The sequence below is a fragment of the Macaca nemestrina genome, chromosome 7, assembly GCF_043159975.1.
Source record: "Macaca nemestrina isolate mMacNem1 chromosome 7, mMacNem.hap1, whole genome shotgun sequence".
In the NCBI taxonomy this organism is placed as follows: domain Eukaryota; kingdom Metazoa; phylum Chordata; class Mammalia; order Primates; family Cercopithecidae; genus Macaca; species Macaca nemestrina.
Window position 1 is genome coordinate 1,334,702 of NC_092131.1, and position 19,059 is coordinate 1,353,760.

The following is a 19,059-nucleotide window of genomic DNA, read 5'->3' on the forward strand; positions in this document are numbered from 1 at the left end:
GTTTACATTCATATCTGTAAATGAAGGAAAATTTGACTCTCACGGAGCATAATTCATGTGCATCTAAAAGTAGACATGTCAATGAGAATTAATTATTTATGACATATAATCACTCACATCCACTCTGGGACACAGCCCACTCTGAGGCATCCCTTCCAGAACTCACTATATAGTAGGAGACATGCAAATGGGGTCCTTCCCATTGCTGATGAAAAGCAGCCCAGCCCTGACCCTGCAGCTCTGGGAGAGGAGCCCCAGCCCCGGGATTCCCAGGCGTTTCCACTCAGTGATCAGCACTAAACACAGAGGACTCACCATGGAGTTTGGGCTGAGCTGGATTTTCCTTGTTGCTATTCTAAAAGGTGATTCATGGAGAAATAGATTGGGTGTGAATGGACATGAGTGAGAGAAACAGTGGATATGTGTGGCGGTTTCTGACCTTGGTGTTTCTGTGTTTGCAGGTGTCCAGTGTGAGGTGCAGCTGGTGGAGTCTGGGGGAGGCTTGGTGCAGCCTGGGGGGTCCCTGAGACTCTCCTGTGCAGCCTCTGGATTCACCTTCAGTAACTACTACATGCACTGGGTCCGCCAGGCTCAAGGGAAAGGGCTAGAGTGGGTAGGTTTAATAAGAAACAAAGCTAACAGTTACACCACAGAATATGCTGCGGCTGTGAAAGGCAGATTCACCATCTCAAGAGATGATTCAAAGAACACGCTGTATCTGCAAATGAGCAGCCTGAAAACCGAGGACACAGCCCTGTATTACTGTACTAAACACAGTGAGGGGAGGTCAGTGTGAGCCCAGACACAAACCTCCTTGCAGGGGTGCGCGTGGCCACCAGGGGGCGCCCGGGACCCACTGAAGATAGGACAGGTCCCGGGTAGCTGAAGAGCAAGTCCATCCCCCAACACAGGTCTTCCGCTGTGCCTGCGGTCAACTCCTGCATGGGAAAATGTTTTGATTTCTGGCACTGTAGACCCATGTTTTTCTGCTTTGAACTTCATATAAATGGAATCTAACATAGACTTTTTTTTTTTGGTCATGGCTACTTTTTCTATATTTGAGGTTAATTCATGCAATTTAATGTATAAAATTAGATCAACATATTGTCATTTATTCAATTAATGAACTGACTCTGATATGAAACCTCAAAGTTTTCATCTATATATGGAGACAGAGAGAAAGGACAGAGATTTTATATCTGAGTCAGCCCATTAAGTAAATAAATGACAATACATTGATCTGTTTTTCTGTTGATGGACTTTAAATTTGTTTCCAGTTTATGAATACTGTAAGCAAAGCTGTTGCAAGTATCTTAACGTAAGTTTTTCTATGTTCTCTCATTTTTATTGGGAAAATATGAAGTATGCATTTCTTTATTATAAGTTTAATTTTTTTCACTTGTATTGAGGTATAATAGAACGTTTTTAAAAAGTATATATTTAAGGTGCTCTACTTGATGTTTTGATGTGTTGTTGGTCCGTTCTCACATGGCTAAAAAGAAATGCCTGAGACTCAGAAATTAAAAAAAATAAAAAGATATTTAATTGGCTCACAGTTTTGCAGGCTGAACAGGAAGTGCAGTGGCTTCTCCTTCGGGGAGAATCAGGAAAGTTAGAATCATGGCAGAAGACAAAGAGGGGCAGGCACATCACATGACCAGAGCGGAAGCCACAGGAAGTGGGGGAGGTCTACACACTGTTAGACACCCAGATCTTGTGAGAACCCACGCACTGTAATGAGAACAGCACCAGGAGTTGGTGCTGAACCATTCATGAAAGACCCACCCCATGACCCAGTCACCTCCCACCAGGTCCCACTTTCAGGATTGAGGATTATAATACAACATGAGATTTGGTCCAGGACACAGATCCAAACCATATCAGATACACATTGAAAAATGCTCATCATGGTTGGGGTAATTTGTATATCTATCATCTCATAGAACTACCATTTTATTTTTACTGTGTGTGTGTGTATGTGTCTTATGAGAACACCTAAGATCTACCCTTTTAGCAAATCTCATTTTTACAATACAGTATTAATTATAGGAACATTGCTGTATATTAGATCTCCAGGACTCATTCACCCTGCACAACTGAAACTCTGTAACCTTTGACCAGCATCACCCGATTTCCCTCTCACAGGCCTGGGACCCCACTATCCTACCCTCTGCTTTCAAGAACTTGGATAGTTTAGATCCCACATGTAAATGAGGTCATGAAGCATTTGTCTTTCTGCATCTGGCTTATTCCACTTAGCATCATGTCCTCCAGGCCCATCCATGTTGTTGCAAATGTCAGAATTTCCTTGTTTTCAAAGCCAAATAAAATTCCTATTTAAGTATACACGTTTTCTTTATACATTCATCCAATTTACAGTCATTAATTTATTTTACAAATCCACACTTATTTATAATCTTGGAATAAATATGTCTTTGGCAAAATAATTTTATTTCCCTTGAATATATAACAAGAAGTGGAATCAGCAGATGACATGATAGCTTTATTTTCAACTTGTAATCAATCACACCACAAAATGTTCCCTTTTTCCCACATTCTTGCTAACATTTGTTGTCTTTTTCATTTCTGATAATAGCCATATTAACTTGTGTGAGGTGATACCGCATTGTGCTTTTGATTTGAATTCCCCTGATAATGAGGAATGTTGAGAGCCTTTTCATTTACTATTAGCTATGTGTTTGTCTTCTGAAAAAAAATCTATCCAGGTTTTTGCCCTTTTTTAATCAGGTCATTTGCTATTTGCTATTGAGTTGTATGGTTTATTTATACATTTGGATAGAACTTCTTGTCAGATACATAATTGCATATAGTTTTTCCTGTGCTTTGGTATTAAATTCAAAGAAATCAGTTCCGAATCAATGGCAGGAAGATTTTTTTTTCCTCCTTGTCATTTATGAGTTTATGTTTTCAGGTATTATACCCATTATTAGTTGATTTTATATGGAGTTAGAGAAGGCTTAATTTTATTTCTTTTGCATATGGATGCCTGGTTGTTACACCATTATTGAAAAGACTGTCTTTCCTCTACTGTGTGTCCTTGGCACACAAAATCAGGAAGAGACACAATGACAAAAGAAAATATCAGATGAATATTCCTGATGAACATAGACCTAAAAGTCCTCAACAAAATACTAGCAAATGGAATCCAGAAGCACTTTAAAATACAATATATCATGATCAACTGGGCTTTACCCCTGGGATGCAAGGCTCGTTCAATATCCACAGTGATGGTGATTCACCATATACACAGAATAAACACAAAAACCATATGATTACGTCAATAGATGCTGAGAAAGCTTTTGATAGGATCCAATATCCACTCATGATAAAAACCCTCAACAGACTAGCCATCAAAGAATCATACGTCAATAGTAAGAGCCATCTATGACAAACCCACAGTCAACATCATACTAAGTGAGCCAATTAAAACACTTGTCTTTATAAATTGCCCAGTCTCAGGTGTTTCTTTACAGTGTGAGAATGGACTCATACAGGATCCAAATAGGAAAGGAAGTCAATCCGTCCGTCTTCGCTGATGATACAATTCTACACCGAGAAAATCCTAAAAACTGCCGAAATAATTCTAGAATAAACAACTTTATTAAAGTGTCAGGATACAAAATCAAGGGATAAAAATTACCAGCATTTCTAAACCCCAACCACATCCAAGCTGAGAGTAAAATCAAGAACACAATCCTATCCCACTTAAAATATCCACAAAGAAAATGAAATGCCTGAGAATACAGATAATAAAAAAGGTGAAAGATCCCTACAAGGGGAACTACAAAACATAGCTGAAATAAATCATAAATGACACAGATAAATGGGAAAACATTTCATGCTCATGGATTGGAAGAATTAATATTGTAAAAATTGTCATACTGCCCAAAGGAATTCATGGATTCAATGCTATTTACATAAAACTATCACCATCGTTCTTCACAGAATCAGAAAAAAAACTAATTGAAAATTTATATGGAACCAAAAAAGATCCTGAATGGCTAAAGCAATGCTAAGCAAAAGGAACAATGCTAGAGGCATCATGATACCGACTTTACACCGTAATGTCATGGTAACAAAACCAGCTTGGTACTGGTACAAGAGCAGACATGCAGAAAAAAATTGATCAAAATAGAAAACAGAAATATAACAATTTAGTATTTTTTTAAGGGTGGCGAAAACAAGCAACTGGGAAAAAACACTCTATATTCAGTAAATGGTGCCTGGATAAGTGCATTCTGACACACATGCAGAATGCAAGAGTGAAGGAGGCTGGGTAGCTTCTACCTAGATTTCAGATGTGTAGAGAGCCCTGCATGCCCAGGAACAAGCCTGCTGCAGAAGTGGAGCCACCACAGACAGCCTTCACTAGGACAGTGTTGAAGATGGGGAAAGATGGAGTTGGAACCCCCATTCAGAGTCCCCACTAGGGCACTTCGTAGTAGAGCTGTGGGAATGCAGCCACACCCTCAAGATTCCAGAATGGTAGAGCCAAAGGCAGCTTGCACCTCAGCCTGGAAAAGCTTCTGGCACTTGACTCTAACCTGTGAAAGCAGCACCATGGGCTGTGCCCAGCTATAGGGATGAGATGCCTGAGGTTATTGGGACCGCCTTTGTCCCAGTGTGCTCTGGTTGAAGAACATAAAGTCAAGTGAGATTATTTTGTAGCTTTAAGATTTAATATCTGCCCTAATAGGCTTTAGGTGTGTGTGTGGGGGTGGGGTGCTGTTGGCCATCCCTTTCACCAATTTATTCCTTTTGTGTTGACAATATTTACCCAATGCCTGTGGCACTGTTGCACCTTGGAAGTAAATAATTATTTAAAACATTTTGCAAGCTCACAGCTTGGGGGAAGTTACCTTAAGGCTCACATGAGACTTTGGAACTTTCAGGTTGAGGCTGACCAAGTTAAGACTTTTGGGAACTATATATATTTTTTAAAAAGATGATTTTGCAACCTAAGAAGGACATAAGATCAGGGGACACAAGAGTGAAATGATACAGCTTAGATGATTGTTGCCTGCAAATCTCATGGTGAAATGTGATCCACAGTGTTGGAGTTGGGGCATACTGGGAGGTTTTGGGTCATGGGGAAAGATCTTTCAGGAATGTCTTGGTATCTACCCCATGGCCATTAGTAAATTATTTCTGTATTAGGTAGTTTGCGATCCAGTTATTTAAAAGGGTCTGGCAATCCTCCAAATCTCTCATGTCTCCTGTCTTACCATCTGACACAGCCTGCTTCCTCTTTCCCCTCCACCATGATTGTAAGCTCCCTGAGGCCCTCACAAGAAGCGGATGCTGGTGCCATGCTTCTCACACAGCCTGCAGAACTGTCAGCCAAAGAAGCCTCTTTTTTATAAATAACTTGGCTTCAGATATTAATTTATAGCAATGCAAAATGAACTAATACACTGCCCAAAGCAATATACAGGTTCAATGAAATTTCTATCAAGTAACCAACATAATTGATTACATATATTTTTTTAAATCCTAAAATGTATATGGAATCAAAAAAGAGCCTGAATAGCAAAATAAATCATAAGAAAAAGGAACAAACCTGGAAGCACCACATTCCCTGACTTCAAATTACACTACACAGATATAGTAAGAAAGACAGTATGGTACTGTTACAGAAAAAGAGTGATGTTATAGAATACAGAGCACAGAAATAAAGCCGAATACCTACAACCCATTGTTCTTTGAGAAAAATGACAAAAAATATACACTGGAGAAACAACCCTCTATTCAGTAAGTGGTGCTGGGAGAATTGGACAGCCACATGTAGAAGAATAAAACCAGACTTCCATCTTACCATAGAAAACAATTAACTGAATATGGATTCAATATTTAAATGTATTAACTGAATCTATAAAAATACTTGAAGAAAATATAGGGGACAGTTCTCGGGACATTGGCCTAGGTAAACAAAATATGACTAAGACTTCAAAAGGAAATGCAATGAAAAAAAGTAGACAAACAGGACTCAACTGAACTAAAGATCTTCTGCAAAGAAAAATAAATAATCAACTTGGTGAACAAACAGCCTGCAGAATTGTAGAAAGTATCATCTCACATCAGTTAAGATGGCTGTTGTCAAAAAAGAAAAACATGCTAACAAATGCTGGTAAGGACACAGAGAAAAGAAAACTCGTATGCATTGCTGGAGTGAATGTAAACTAGTACAGTCACTGTGAAGAGCAGTGTGGAGGTGCCTCAAAAGTACAAACAGAACTAACAAATGATCCATCAGTTCCACTACTGCATTTTTTTTTATATATATACTTTAAAATCTGGGATACATGTGCAGAACATGCAGATTTGTTACACAGGTATACAGGTGCCATAGTGGTTTGATGTACCCATCAACCTGTCATCTGCATTAGGTATTCCTCTAATTCTACCCTTCCCCTTGGCCCCCACCCCCACCTTCTGATATGCCCCAGTGTGTGATGTTCACCTCCCTGTGTCCATGTGTTCTCATTGTTCAACTCCCTCTTATGAATGAAAACGTATGGTGTTTGGTTTTCTGTTCTTGTGATAGTTTGCTGAGAATGATGGTTTCCACATTTTCTCCAGCATCTGTTGTTTCCTGACTTTTGTAATGATTGCCATTCTAACTGGTGTGAGATGGTATCTTATTGTGGTTTTGATTTGCATTTGTCTAATGACCAGTGATGGTGAACTTTTTTCATATGTTTGTTGGCTGCATAAATGTCTTCTTTTAAGAAGTGTCTGTTCATATCTTTTGCCACCTTTTTTGGGGGTTGTTGGGTTTTTTCTTATAAATTTGTTTAAGTTCTTTGTAGATTCTGGATATTAGTCCTTTGTCAGATGGATAGATTGCAAAAATTTTCTCCCATTCTGTAGGTTGCCTGTTCACTCTGATGGTAGTTTCTTTTGTTGTGCAGAGACTCTTTATTTTAATTAGATCCCATTTGTCAATTTTGGCTTTTGTTGCCATTGCTTTTTGTGTTTTAGTCATGAAGTCTTTGCCCATGCCTATGTCCTGAATGGTATTGCCCATGTTTTCTTCTAGGGTTTTTATGGTTTTAGGTCTTATGTTTAAGTCTTTAATCCACCTTGAGTTAATTTTTGTGTAAGGTGTAAGGAAGGAGTCCAGTTACTGTTTTCTGCATATTGCTTCCAGTTTTCCCAACACCATTTATTAAATAGGGAATTATTTCAGCGTTGCTTGTTTTTGTCAGGTTTGTCAAAGATCAGATGGTTGTAGATGTGTGGCATTATTTCTGAGTTCTATGTTCTGTTCCCTTGGTCTGTATATCTGTTTTGGTACTAGTACCATGGGATTTTGGCTACTGCAGCTTTGTAGTATAGATTGAAGTCAGATAGCATGATGCCTCCGGCTTTGTTCTTTTTGCTTAGTTGGCTATACAGGCTCTTTTTGGTTCCATATGACATTTAAAGTAGTTTTTTTCTAATTCTGTGAAGAATGTCAGTGGTAGCTTGAGGGGATAGCATTGAATCTATAAATTACTTTGGGCAACATGGCCATTTTCACAACACTGGTTTTTCCTATCCATGAACATGGAATATTTTTCCATTTGTTTGTGTCCTCTCTTATTTCCTTGAGCAGTGGTTTGTAATTCTCCTTGAAGAGGTCCTTCACATCCCTCATAAGTTGGATTCCTAGGTATTTAATTATCTTTGTAGCAGTTGTGAATGGGAGTTCACTCATGATTTGGCTTTCTGTTTGTCTGTTATTGGTATATAGGAATGCTTGTGATTTTTGCACATTGATTTTGTATCCTGAATCTTTGCTGAAGTTGCTTACTAGCTTAAGGAGATTTTGTGCTGAGACAATGGGGTTTTCTAAATATACAATATACATCTGCAAACAGAGACAATTTGACTTCCTCTCCTCCTATTTGAATACCCTTTATTACTTTGTCTTGCCTGATTGCCCTTGCCAGAATCTCCTCCAGCTAGATTTCAGATTTAATGTTTGTCTTAAAACTTCGAGCATCTATAGTATTAAAAAATTTGCAAAATTCTGCCTTCTCGGCTTGTGTTATTGTTGATGTTATGGTAAAAAAAAATAAGTAAAATATATTCTTCATATATGTACATTTCCAAGCTGAGTAGCAGATTTTTTTAGTAAGACCAAGAGTAAGAAAAGAAATATTTGTAAGCTGTTTAACAGAAAAACAAATTATTGTAAAATTGTTCACTGAAATAGTACACATCATTTATAATAAATAAATACCTGATACACAGAATAGCAAAGTAAAATATCTAAGTATTCATGTTGAGTAAAATAAGCCAAACAAATAAGAGTATATACTACGTTATTTCATGTTTATACGTTCTTATAAGTAAAAATGCATTTAAAGTAATATAATGAAGATCAGTAGTTGCCAGGGGCGATGATAGAAGAAGGGAAGGGGAAAGGAGGAGGAATATTGCAGAACAAGAGGAAATGTTGAGAAGAATTCACTTGTCCACTTTCTTGATAATGATGACAGTTACATCATGTTTATTAATTGTGCATTAATATGTGAAGTTTATTATCTTTCAATTAAGCCTCATAAAATGTATTACAAGCAAACAAATGGAAACCTAGACAAGGAAAGAGTAACCCAAAAGATACAAAAATATGTTAAATGTCAGAAGTACCTGAAAATTAGTGTGGCTGGACCCTAGTTCTCTCCATATTTTCAGGTGAGAGCTGGAGTGCGGCAACATCACACATGCTCTTATTACACAAAGTGGGTTCTGAAAACCACACTAAGGACATCCAGCTTTGTACTGAAGTTGGTTTAGGGAGCAGTCAGAGCCGGTGATGAGGAGCACAGGGCCAGATACCGGGGTTCACTCAACCCAGACATGAGCTCCTAGATGCATACAGAGCCCCCTCCATGTGTGGGTTCACTTCTACATCCATAAATGGAGAAAATATTGACTCCTATAGAACATAATTTACACAATTATTTAAACAGGAAATAGATTCATCAGAGCAAAGTGTTTATCACAGCACAATTTCATAATAATGTGGCATAATTTCCAAATAACATCATTATCAGCAAACTTCTTCAGAGCACGGTCTTTTTATCTGGGTACAGCCTACTCCTCAAGCGTCGCACCCTAGAGTTCGTTATATATTAGGAGACATGCAAATAGGGTCCTCCTTCTACTGATGAAAACCAACCCAACCCTGACCCTGCAGCTCCGAGAGAGGAGCCTTAGCCCTGGATTCCAAGAACTTCCACTTGGTGATCAGCCCTGAACACAGATCGCCAACCATGGAGTTTGGACTGAGCTTGGTTTTCCTTGTTGCTATTTTAGAAGGTGATTCATGGAAAACTAGAGAGATTGAGTGTGAGTGCATATGACTGAGAGAAACAGTGAATATGCGTGGCAGTTTCTGACCAGGATGTCTCTGTGTTCGCAGGTGTCCAGTGTGAGGTGCAGCTGGCGGAGTCTGGGGGAGGCTTGGTCCAGCCTGGCCAGTCCCTGAGACTCTCCTGTGCAGCCTCTGGATTCACCTTCAGTAGTTACAACATGAACTGGGTCCGCCAGGCTCCGGAAGAGGGGCTGGAGTGGGTTTCATACATTGGTAGTAGTACCATGTACTACACAGACTCCGTGAAGGGCTGATTCACCATCTCCAGAGACAATGCCAAGAACTCGCTGTATCTGCAAATGAACAGCCTGAGAGCCGAGGACACGGCTGTGTATTACTGTGTGAGAGACACGGTGAGGGGAGGTCAGTGTGAGCCCAGACACAAACCTCCCTGCAGTGATCCCCGGGACCATCAGGGGGCACCCGGGACACTGTGCTTGGGGCTGTCTCCAGGCCCAGTGCAGGTGCTGCTAAGAGCTGGCTTTTCTGTCTTGGTCTGGTGATGCCTCATTGTCAAATTTCCCCGGGGAACTTCTCTAGATTTGTAATTCTGTACTAACATTTCATGTCTCTAAATGCAAAACTTTTTTTCCAATTCTGTTTCTGTTTTGTTTTTTTGTTTGTTGTTGTTGTTGTTACAGAAGGACACATCCTCACCTCCACAGAAACCAGAGTGTCACTCTGGGGTCAACAGGATGAGAGTTCTGAGGATGCCCCTGGAATCTGGAGAGTGTTTTCTATTTAGACTCAGGGCAGAGACCTCCATGGGAATCTCTGATTAGAACAGGCTTTGAGTTCTGATAGGAGCCAAGAGAGAGGCTCGCCCAGGGCCAGGGTCCTTAAAACCTTATGGTTTTCATGGCTATCCCCCCTCGTCTTGTAAAACTAGGCACGTCTGACTCAGACTGATTCAGTTGACCCTCTTTCTGCTAATCCATTTTCCTTCTCTGTAGACTTGATTCTCACAGTCTACTTTCTTCTTCTCTTCCCTGAAAACAGAGGATGTGTTTTCTGTAGTGAAATTCCCAGGGCTTGGGTCTGCAGGAACTGGGTAGGCTGAGGGAACTTTCTCACTCACCATTGCCTGGACACTCCTGCTGTCTTCTGTGCATGGAGGCATTTGGAAAATGGGGTGGACATTAGCCAAGAAGGGAATAATACTAGTTTTGTCCAATGGAATACGGATGTAGCGGTGATATTGGGCTTCTCACACTGTCACATATTTGCACTCTCACCTGTGACTTTGAGGAGAGCTGAGGATGGACACTCCATTGTACCCTGAGCTCTGGGTAACAGTAATTGTAGGATCCGGCTAGGCATGCCGAAGGTCAATACTGCTGGCCATCGGGAAAGATGGGTTAGAATTCCTAATCTAGAAGTAACCAGAAAAATGGACACCCAGCAGCCCATACCACTGCTCTGCCTATGGAGTAGCCATTCTTTATTCTCTTACTTTCCTAACAAACTTGCTTTCATTTTACTTTGTGGATTCACCCGAATTGGGACCCCTTTCTGGTAACATTTGTGTTATTATTGGTTTTCTAAACAGAAAACTCCAAGAAGGGATGAAGATTCCCTGCATTTTTTAATAACTACATCCACCCCTTGGAGAGAAAATGCACAGGGGGTGGAATGAGCCTGGGAAGCTGAAGGCATATGATGGAAGCCTGTGTCTGAGTGAAGGAGAGAGAGAGGGTGGATTGGATGGAAGTTTCTTACATTGCTGTGCTGTGCAAGGAAGATGCAAAATATAATTAAGTCCTGTGCAAGTCAGTGCTACCTCTCAGGGAATCCTCATGACTCCCAGAAATGGCTCTGCTTAGGAATAGCTGTGGAGTCAGTCCTTTCATTGGAGTAGACCACAGGACATGGGCCTCAGCACACGACATGCCACAGATGTCAGAAAGCAGCTGCTGGAAACCTGATCCACCTGCATTTTGCTGCCTGTAGGATGATGGAGGGAGGTGCATTCTCAGAGTCAACGCAGTGTTTGTGGATTTTTATAGAGAACACCTGCTTTTACTGTATTTTATTGGAAAATATATGAACAAGCGTGCACCTGTGAACAATTGTACTTTTCACATTTATTTCCCTTGCATTATTTATTAATTCTACATGAGGCTTTGGCATAGAGTTGAGTTTTTTCATGGGTATTGTTCAAAGGATCGAGAACATGCATTTTCCACTTTCACTGGTTTTTCTTGATGTGCAGACACCTTGAGTAGAGCACATCTGGCCCTTAGCCACACTACCTCTTGTGTCCTCTGGGAAAGAGCAGAGATTTGTCTGACTGCAGAATCTGGGGTAGGAGTCTGCACACCTCTGAGCCTGCAGAGAAGCCCAGAGAAGTTTTATGGAGTCAGAGGGCTATCCCATGTAGGGGAACCTCTAGCTTCCCCACTGCCAGAGATTGCTGGTCAGCTGTAATTGAGGGGTTCAGTATTAGAGCACCTGGCAGCCTATCTCAACACAGCTCCGTTATGTAACTTATCACCATTAGACTGCAGGTAATAACTCAATCTTGATTTTTCTGACCTGATTTTCTTATTTATTTGTAAGTTTGGTTATAGAAAATGTTATCTTTTGGTTTATGATTAAAACCTCGGAATTTTTTGAACTTTTCAGGAATAATACCAAATGTGTCCAGTTTGGGGGAAATGTAAATGAATGTCCATGTAATATGTGTGTGTGTGTGTGTGTGTGTGTGTGTGTATGTCAGCCAATTACACCCCAATGAACATAATTGCTTAGTTATACAGTCAAACTACAATGAGATTTGCTGAAAATTGCCTGCAGTGTTGTCTGTGACACTGACCCTGTCACCTTACTGTGATGAAGCTCAGTGTACAGGCAAGTACGCATGGGAGAGCTAACAGGTTCAGCCCCCAGGACAGGCTGAGCTCCTGAACTGGAGCCAGACATAGGACTGGGCATCTCAGAAGCAGATCCCCCAGCCCTCCTTTATCTGGGCTGCATGGGCAGCAGAGGACCAGCAGGAGATGCTCAGAACTCACAAAAGGCAGAGCCCCAGTGAGGAGCAAATGCAGCGAGGAACCAGCCAGGGAGCCTCTGACTACCATCAAAGGTTGTCTTATTTGCTTAACAGCATCCAACCCTCAGGAGACCATTCATCATGTTCCTTAGACCTCATGCCCTTCATGTCCCAAAGAAAAACAGACATAAAAATGACTCTGCAGTTAGCTCTTTGAACCTGGGTTATTTTTCTTAGAACGTCATCTTCATCATCAGCATCATGGTCATCATGTCAAATTCAACACGCAAATCTAGTCACTGTAAAGACAGTTTCATGGAGTGACTCATGTAAAATGCCATTCTACAGAGAATCTATTTCAGATTCCGAAGGTGGATTAAACTGTTGTATTTAACTGCCAATTGTGAAATTGGTGGAAGTCATTAGACAAAAGGAAAAGTCTCTGACTTCTCATGGGGCCATGTTTCTAGAAAATCATTGTGATCCTGAGCCTGAGTGTGACATTCCAAGTGTTCCTGACCCTCCTTCAGATGAGATGCTGGTCTGTGTGTTCTTGACCCTTCCGCTGGGGTAGAGTTCTCCTGTTTTCTTCAGTTCTTCCCTCCCACTGCTCTAATGTTCCCTATTGATGTCACCATCTTCCAGATCTGCTGCCATGACCTGCAGATTAAGGCTCTGATTTCATAAGAGAGGGGAGATGCTTCTCAGTAGATCAGTGAGTTCCTCATCTCCACATGAGACCACCTCAGCCTGGACATCATTGTTCAAAAAATATCAGCATTTTTGTCAAAGCCAAGTAAGTCTCTAGGAAGTTCCAAACTATCCCACATTTTCCTGTCTTCTTCTGAGTCCTGGAGACTGTTCCAATCTCTGCCCATTACCCAGTTCCAAAGTCGCTTCCACATTTTTGGTTATCTTTTTCAGCAATGTCTCACTCTACTGGTACCAATTTACTGTATTAGTCTGTTATCATGCTGGTTCCAACACTGGACAATTTACAAAAGAGGTTTATTGGACTTACAGTTCCATGTGACTGGGGAGGCCTCACAATCATGGCAGAAGGTGAAAAGCACATCTGGCATGGTGGCAGGCAGGAGAAGAGAGATCGTGCAGGAAAACTCCCCTTTTAAAACCATCAGATCTCGTGAAACTCATTCACTATCACGAGAACAGCACAGGAGAGACCCGCCCCCATATTTCAATCACCTTCCACCAGGTTCCTCCCACGACATGGGGACTGTGGGAGTTACAACTCAAGATGAGATTTGCATGGGGACACAGACAAACCATATCACTGACCCTTCTTCACATCATCTCTCATGACCCCAGGGAAAGAGCAGAGATTTGACTGACTGCAGGATCTGGGGTAGGAGCTGCTCCTTCCGAACTTAAAGCATTCAGAGGCGCCCAGCCCAGTTTTATGGAGTAATAGAGTTTTCCCATGTCTGGGGACCCCTAGTGTACCCATGGCCCATTGCTGGTTGGGTATGATTGAGGGGTTCAGAATTAGAGCACTTGCTAGCCTATCTCACTGCAGCCCCATTATGTAACTTGCCACCATCAGACTTCAGGCAAGGGCTCCATATTAATTTTTCTGACACAATTTTCTTACCTCATTTATTTGTAAGTTTGTTTATAGAATTTTATTTTACTTTAAGTTCTGGGATACATGTGCTGAACCTGCAGGGTTCAGTTCCTTATTCAAGTCTTAGAATTGCTCAACTCATCAAGAATAATACAAAATGTGTCCATTTTTGGGGAAATGTAAGTGAACATCCAAGCACAATTTTTTGTGTGGATATATCAGTTACACCCCTATGAACATAATTGCTGGTCCTCACCAATCTCAAAGGCATCTAGATCTTCAACTTCCTAGCCTTGAGAATTCAGAAAAATATGTTTATGATATTTCTGAGCCACCCATTTTATGGAGTTCTGTTATAGCAGCTGAAACAGACTAAAAGATTTGCCAAGTGTCATTAAGGGCAGTGAGATTCCACCATACTTGAGAGACGAGCATTACTCTCTCATTTGCAGCTCAGGATGACAGAAACTTGACCTTGAGCTGATCTGAAAAGAAGATGGTGCTTCCTCTCCCTCAGATCTCAGTTGAAGCCATGGTGTCAGATCTCTACGGTGGAGACTAAATTCCAGTCTGTGAGGTGATGGATGCCTGTCTCCTCCAAGCCTCACTTATGAGACAGAGTTTTCTTGCCATGCACTATAGACCAAGAACAGACGGACCCCAATTATTCTCACCCCTGCTCACTTATATGGCAGAGGTTCTGGGAAGTTTCCTGGGAGAGGTATAATGAGACTATGTGAGTCCATGACTCTCCTACAGTTTTCTGCTCTTAAAGCAGGACTGTCACTCTGAGATGTATGAATAATTTCGTGTGCACCAAGGCAAAGGCTGTTATATTTTTATAGGTAAAGATGCAGGGCACAAAAACAGAGATACAGCACGCTCTAAATTGTGTGACTATATTTGCAGTCCAATGTGAATAATTTCTACACTAAAGTTATCCTAAAACACACAATGTATTTTTATTGTAAGTAACTAATGAAAAGGTGACAGCTCCATGAGAGCAATAATACAGTTGGTTTAGCAGAGAGAATGAGAAATAGCATAATTTAAGAATAATCAGATGGACACTGTGCCATGTGCCTGTATGTTCAACTAGTCAGGATGCTAATGTGGGAAGATCACCTGAGCCCAGGATTTCAAGGCCAGCCTGCAAAATATTTCTAGACCCATTTTATTGAAAAATAACATAACGTTCTGGGTCATGACAAACCTCAAAAACTGATCCTCCAAATAGGAATGAATTTAATTGCATTAGATTGTGGATCGATTTTTTACACAAACAGTGACACCATGCCAGCAGTGAGTACAGAATAACATCCAGTTGTTATTTGAAGAGATATAGACTCCCAAACAGAGACATGAAGTAGAGACTGTCAAAGGCAACAGTGCCAAATGACTGCTTTTCCACTGACGCTGTGTGTATATCCAGGAATGCACCTGTGAGTGACGACATCACGTCCTTCATAGTGTGAGATAAAGAGACATTGCTACCCATCTGACTAAGGATTAATAACCAGAATATACCAGGATCTCAGACAACTCCAGAGGAAAATCATCTAGTAATCTGAATAAAAAGTAGGCAATAATTATTTCTCAAAATAAGACTTTCAAATTGCAAACAGACATATAAAAATGTGTTGTACAACACTGATCATTAGAAAAATGCAAAACAAAACTACAGTGAAATATCATCTCATCTGATTTTAAAATGATTTTAACCGAAAGCCAGACAGAAACAAATACTGGCAGGGACACGGAGAAATGGGAACACTCATAAACTATTGGTGGGCATTTAAATTAATACAACCACTATGGAGAACAGTTTAGAGTTTCCTCAAACCTAATAATAGCGTTATAGAATCCAGCAATCTTGCTGCTGGCAAGTACCCTCCACCCACAAAGAAAAATGTTTTTTGCACTACCATGTTTGTTACAGCACTGTTCATAATAGCCAAAATTTGAAAGCAACCTAAGTGCCTATTAACAGATGAATGGATAAATAAAAACTGGTACATATAGGATGTGGATTAATGTTACACCGTGAAAAGAATGAGATTTTGTCATTTGCAACAACATGGATGAAACTGGAGTTCATTATATTAATTGAAATAAGCCCAAAACCAAAACACAAACTTCACATATTCTCATTTATTTGTGAAAGTTAAAAATTAAGACAATTGAACTCGTGGAGATAGAGAGTGAAAGGATGGTCACCAGAGTCTGGGAAGGTCTATGGTGGATGGGGATTACTGGGGATGCTCAATGGGTAGAAAAAGTGGTTAGAAATAATAAATAATACAGAATATTTGATAACAGACTAAGCATAGTCCTTAATAACATAATTATAGATTGTAAAATAACTAAATGTGTGTAAATGGAATGTAGGTAAATAAAATAATACTTGAGAGGATGTATAAACCATTCATCACAATGTGTTTATTATGCATTTCATGCTGTATCAGTCAGGTACCCCATAAATATACACATATATCATTTACCCACGAAAATTCAAAATTAAAGTGTTTATGAATCTAATCCTCTGTATCTATATTACCTTACACCTAAGAACATACTGGTTTCTTCATGCTACTGAGATCTACATAGACATTCATAGCCTTCTTTCTTTGCCTGTCCATAATCCCACACTCCAAATTGAGGAAACCTCTTCTACCATATGAAATTAATTTACTTAGTGCACAATTTCAAAATACACAAAATGTGTTAGAATTGTTAAACTGACCCTTGTTGAAAATATGTTTATCAACTACTGTCCGGTGCTTATGTGCAGCATATTTATATTTTACAATCACAACATCAAATTCTTACCAAAGATACTTGATTATTTTATTCGTGCCCTACCTTCTACAGTGAAATTAGTACAAACTTTTTTTTTATCATTGTTAGATATTGTATATAGATTTCATTTTATTCTGTGTTTCATGACCAGCTAAATACTTTTGAAGTTGCATGCATTTAGGTTAACACTTTGTTTCAAAAAATTATGAGTTTTCACAAATTATTTAAGACATGTGTTTATCATTGGACATCATGAAAATAGTTTCATTGTGATTAAAAAGTATGTGTTTCACCTAATCCACACACCTTCTCTCCAAATTCCTCAAAGGTTTACTGGATCTATATTTTTGTGTTTGGCAAAATAGCCTGGCTATTCTCTTAGCCTTTTTTGCAAAGCATCAAGATTCACTTTCACTGACTACAGCATGAATTGGGCCCAGATGGCTGGAGGAGAGGGGCTGGAGTGGGTGGTAGCAGCTCTGCACCAACACGAAGAAGATTTACAATACCCAGGGATAACACTTAATATCACAATCACCTTTAAAATGATCTACGTGAGATCTGAGGAGTAGGTAGTGTGTTACTGTGAAAGACACAGCGAGGGCCATCTATGTGTCTAGAGGCAAACTTTCCTGCAGGAAGACAAGAGGGGACTTTGTGGTGAATGGGCTCAGAACCACCAGGTGGCGCTTGGGATGGTAGGGTGTGCTCAGGACACCATGGGGTGCTCAGAACACTAGGGGGCGGTCAAGACCAGCAGGAGGCATTCAGAATAACAGGGGACACTCAGGACAGCAGGGGGCACTCAGGACACCAGGGGGTGCTCAGGACACCAGGGAACACTCAGGACCAGCAGATGGGGACCCCAGGCGGTGCTCAGGATGCCAGGGGGCGCTCAGCACAAGCAAGGGGCACAGAATCATGAGGGTGCAATTCCAGACCACCAGGAAACCCTCAGGACCACCAAGAGGTTCTCAGAATCCACCCGGGGTAACACGACAACCTAAAGGCACAGAAGACCACCAGGAGACACTCATGACCACTGAAGAACATTGAGGACACCAGGGGTTCAGGACCAACAGAGAGTGCTTGGGCCACCATGGGGCTCTCTGCAACCACCAGGGAATCAATTGTTCAGGACACTAGGGTTCTCTTAGGAGGAAGATCCACATTGGTGCCTGGGAAGGATGAGGTTTGCTTTTAGACATTGCTGATTCCTGAGCTGGTCAAGCAAAAGTCTTCCCAGGATCTCTCACCATTTCTTCCTTGTAACATATGGTTTCTTTCACATACAAACCCTTAACTTAGAACAGGAATTCAATTCAACTTTTAACCCTGCATATTTTTAGAATAATGCTAGCAATAGTAATTCAATGTGTTTTAATAATAAGAAATGGTGTATGCCTAATTCAAACTTTGGTTCCATGCATGGGTTTTGTTTTTTGTGCTATGTCAGTCACACAATAGTAAATCCTTTTCTAACAATAACTCAGCAGTTTCATGGTGTTAAGTTTCTTTTCCTTTTGTGTCCCTTTTGTGGAGGTGAAAAACCACTTTCAGGGGTCAGTTCCTCCACCTTTGTTGAGTTCTGGGGTTCTACTCTTCACACTGTTTCTCCTCCTTCTCTTCTTCCATCAAATCCTTTTGTCTTCCTCAGTCTTCCAGTAAGGAAACTACAAGTCCCTTTATTTTGTCTCCTCCATGTCTGGTGAATCTGTTCACTTCTCTTGGTGATAACTGAAGCCAAACAAGTTTAGGAGGATAACAGTTCTTATAATATGCTCACCTAGGCCGGGCATGGTGTCTCATGCCTGTAATCCCAGCATTTTGGGAGGCTGAGGTGGGTGGATAACTGAGGTTGGGAGTTCGAGACCAGCCTGGCCAACATGGCAAAACCCTGTCTCTACTAAGAATGCAAAATTAGTCAGGCATGGTGGCAGACACGTGTAATCCCAGCTACTTGGGAGGCTGAGGCAGGAGAATGGCTTGAACCCCAGGGCAGGAGGTTGCAGTGAGTTGAAATCATGCCACTTCACTCCAGCCTGGGTGACAGAAAGAAACTGTGAAAAGAAAGACCGACAGGCAGATGGAAAGAAGAAAGATGAAGGAAGGAAGGGAGGGAGGGAGGGAGGGAGGAAGGAAGGGAAGGGAAAGAGAGAGAGAGGAGAGGAGAAGAAAAGCGAAAAAAGAAAAGAAAAGAAAAGAAAAAGAATATACTCATCTACCTGCAGACTCTCTGACCTCCTCACCCTTTTCTAGGTTCCTGCAGACCCCACAACATCAAGTCTTTTTCCTAAG

General features: G+C 40.8%; 1 gene segment (V, D, J or C); it reads left to right on the forward strand.

Annotated features, from left to right (window-relative positions):
• Positions 1-166: 166 nt before the first annotated feature.
• LOC105489898 (immunoglobulin heavy variable 3-73-like) lies at positions 167-1,282 on the forward strand. The segment is given in 2 exon segments: positions 167-362; positions 462-1,282. Coding segments are annotated over 2 exon segments (516 nt in total).
• Positions 1,283-19,059: the final 17,777 nt, after the last annotated feature.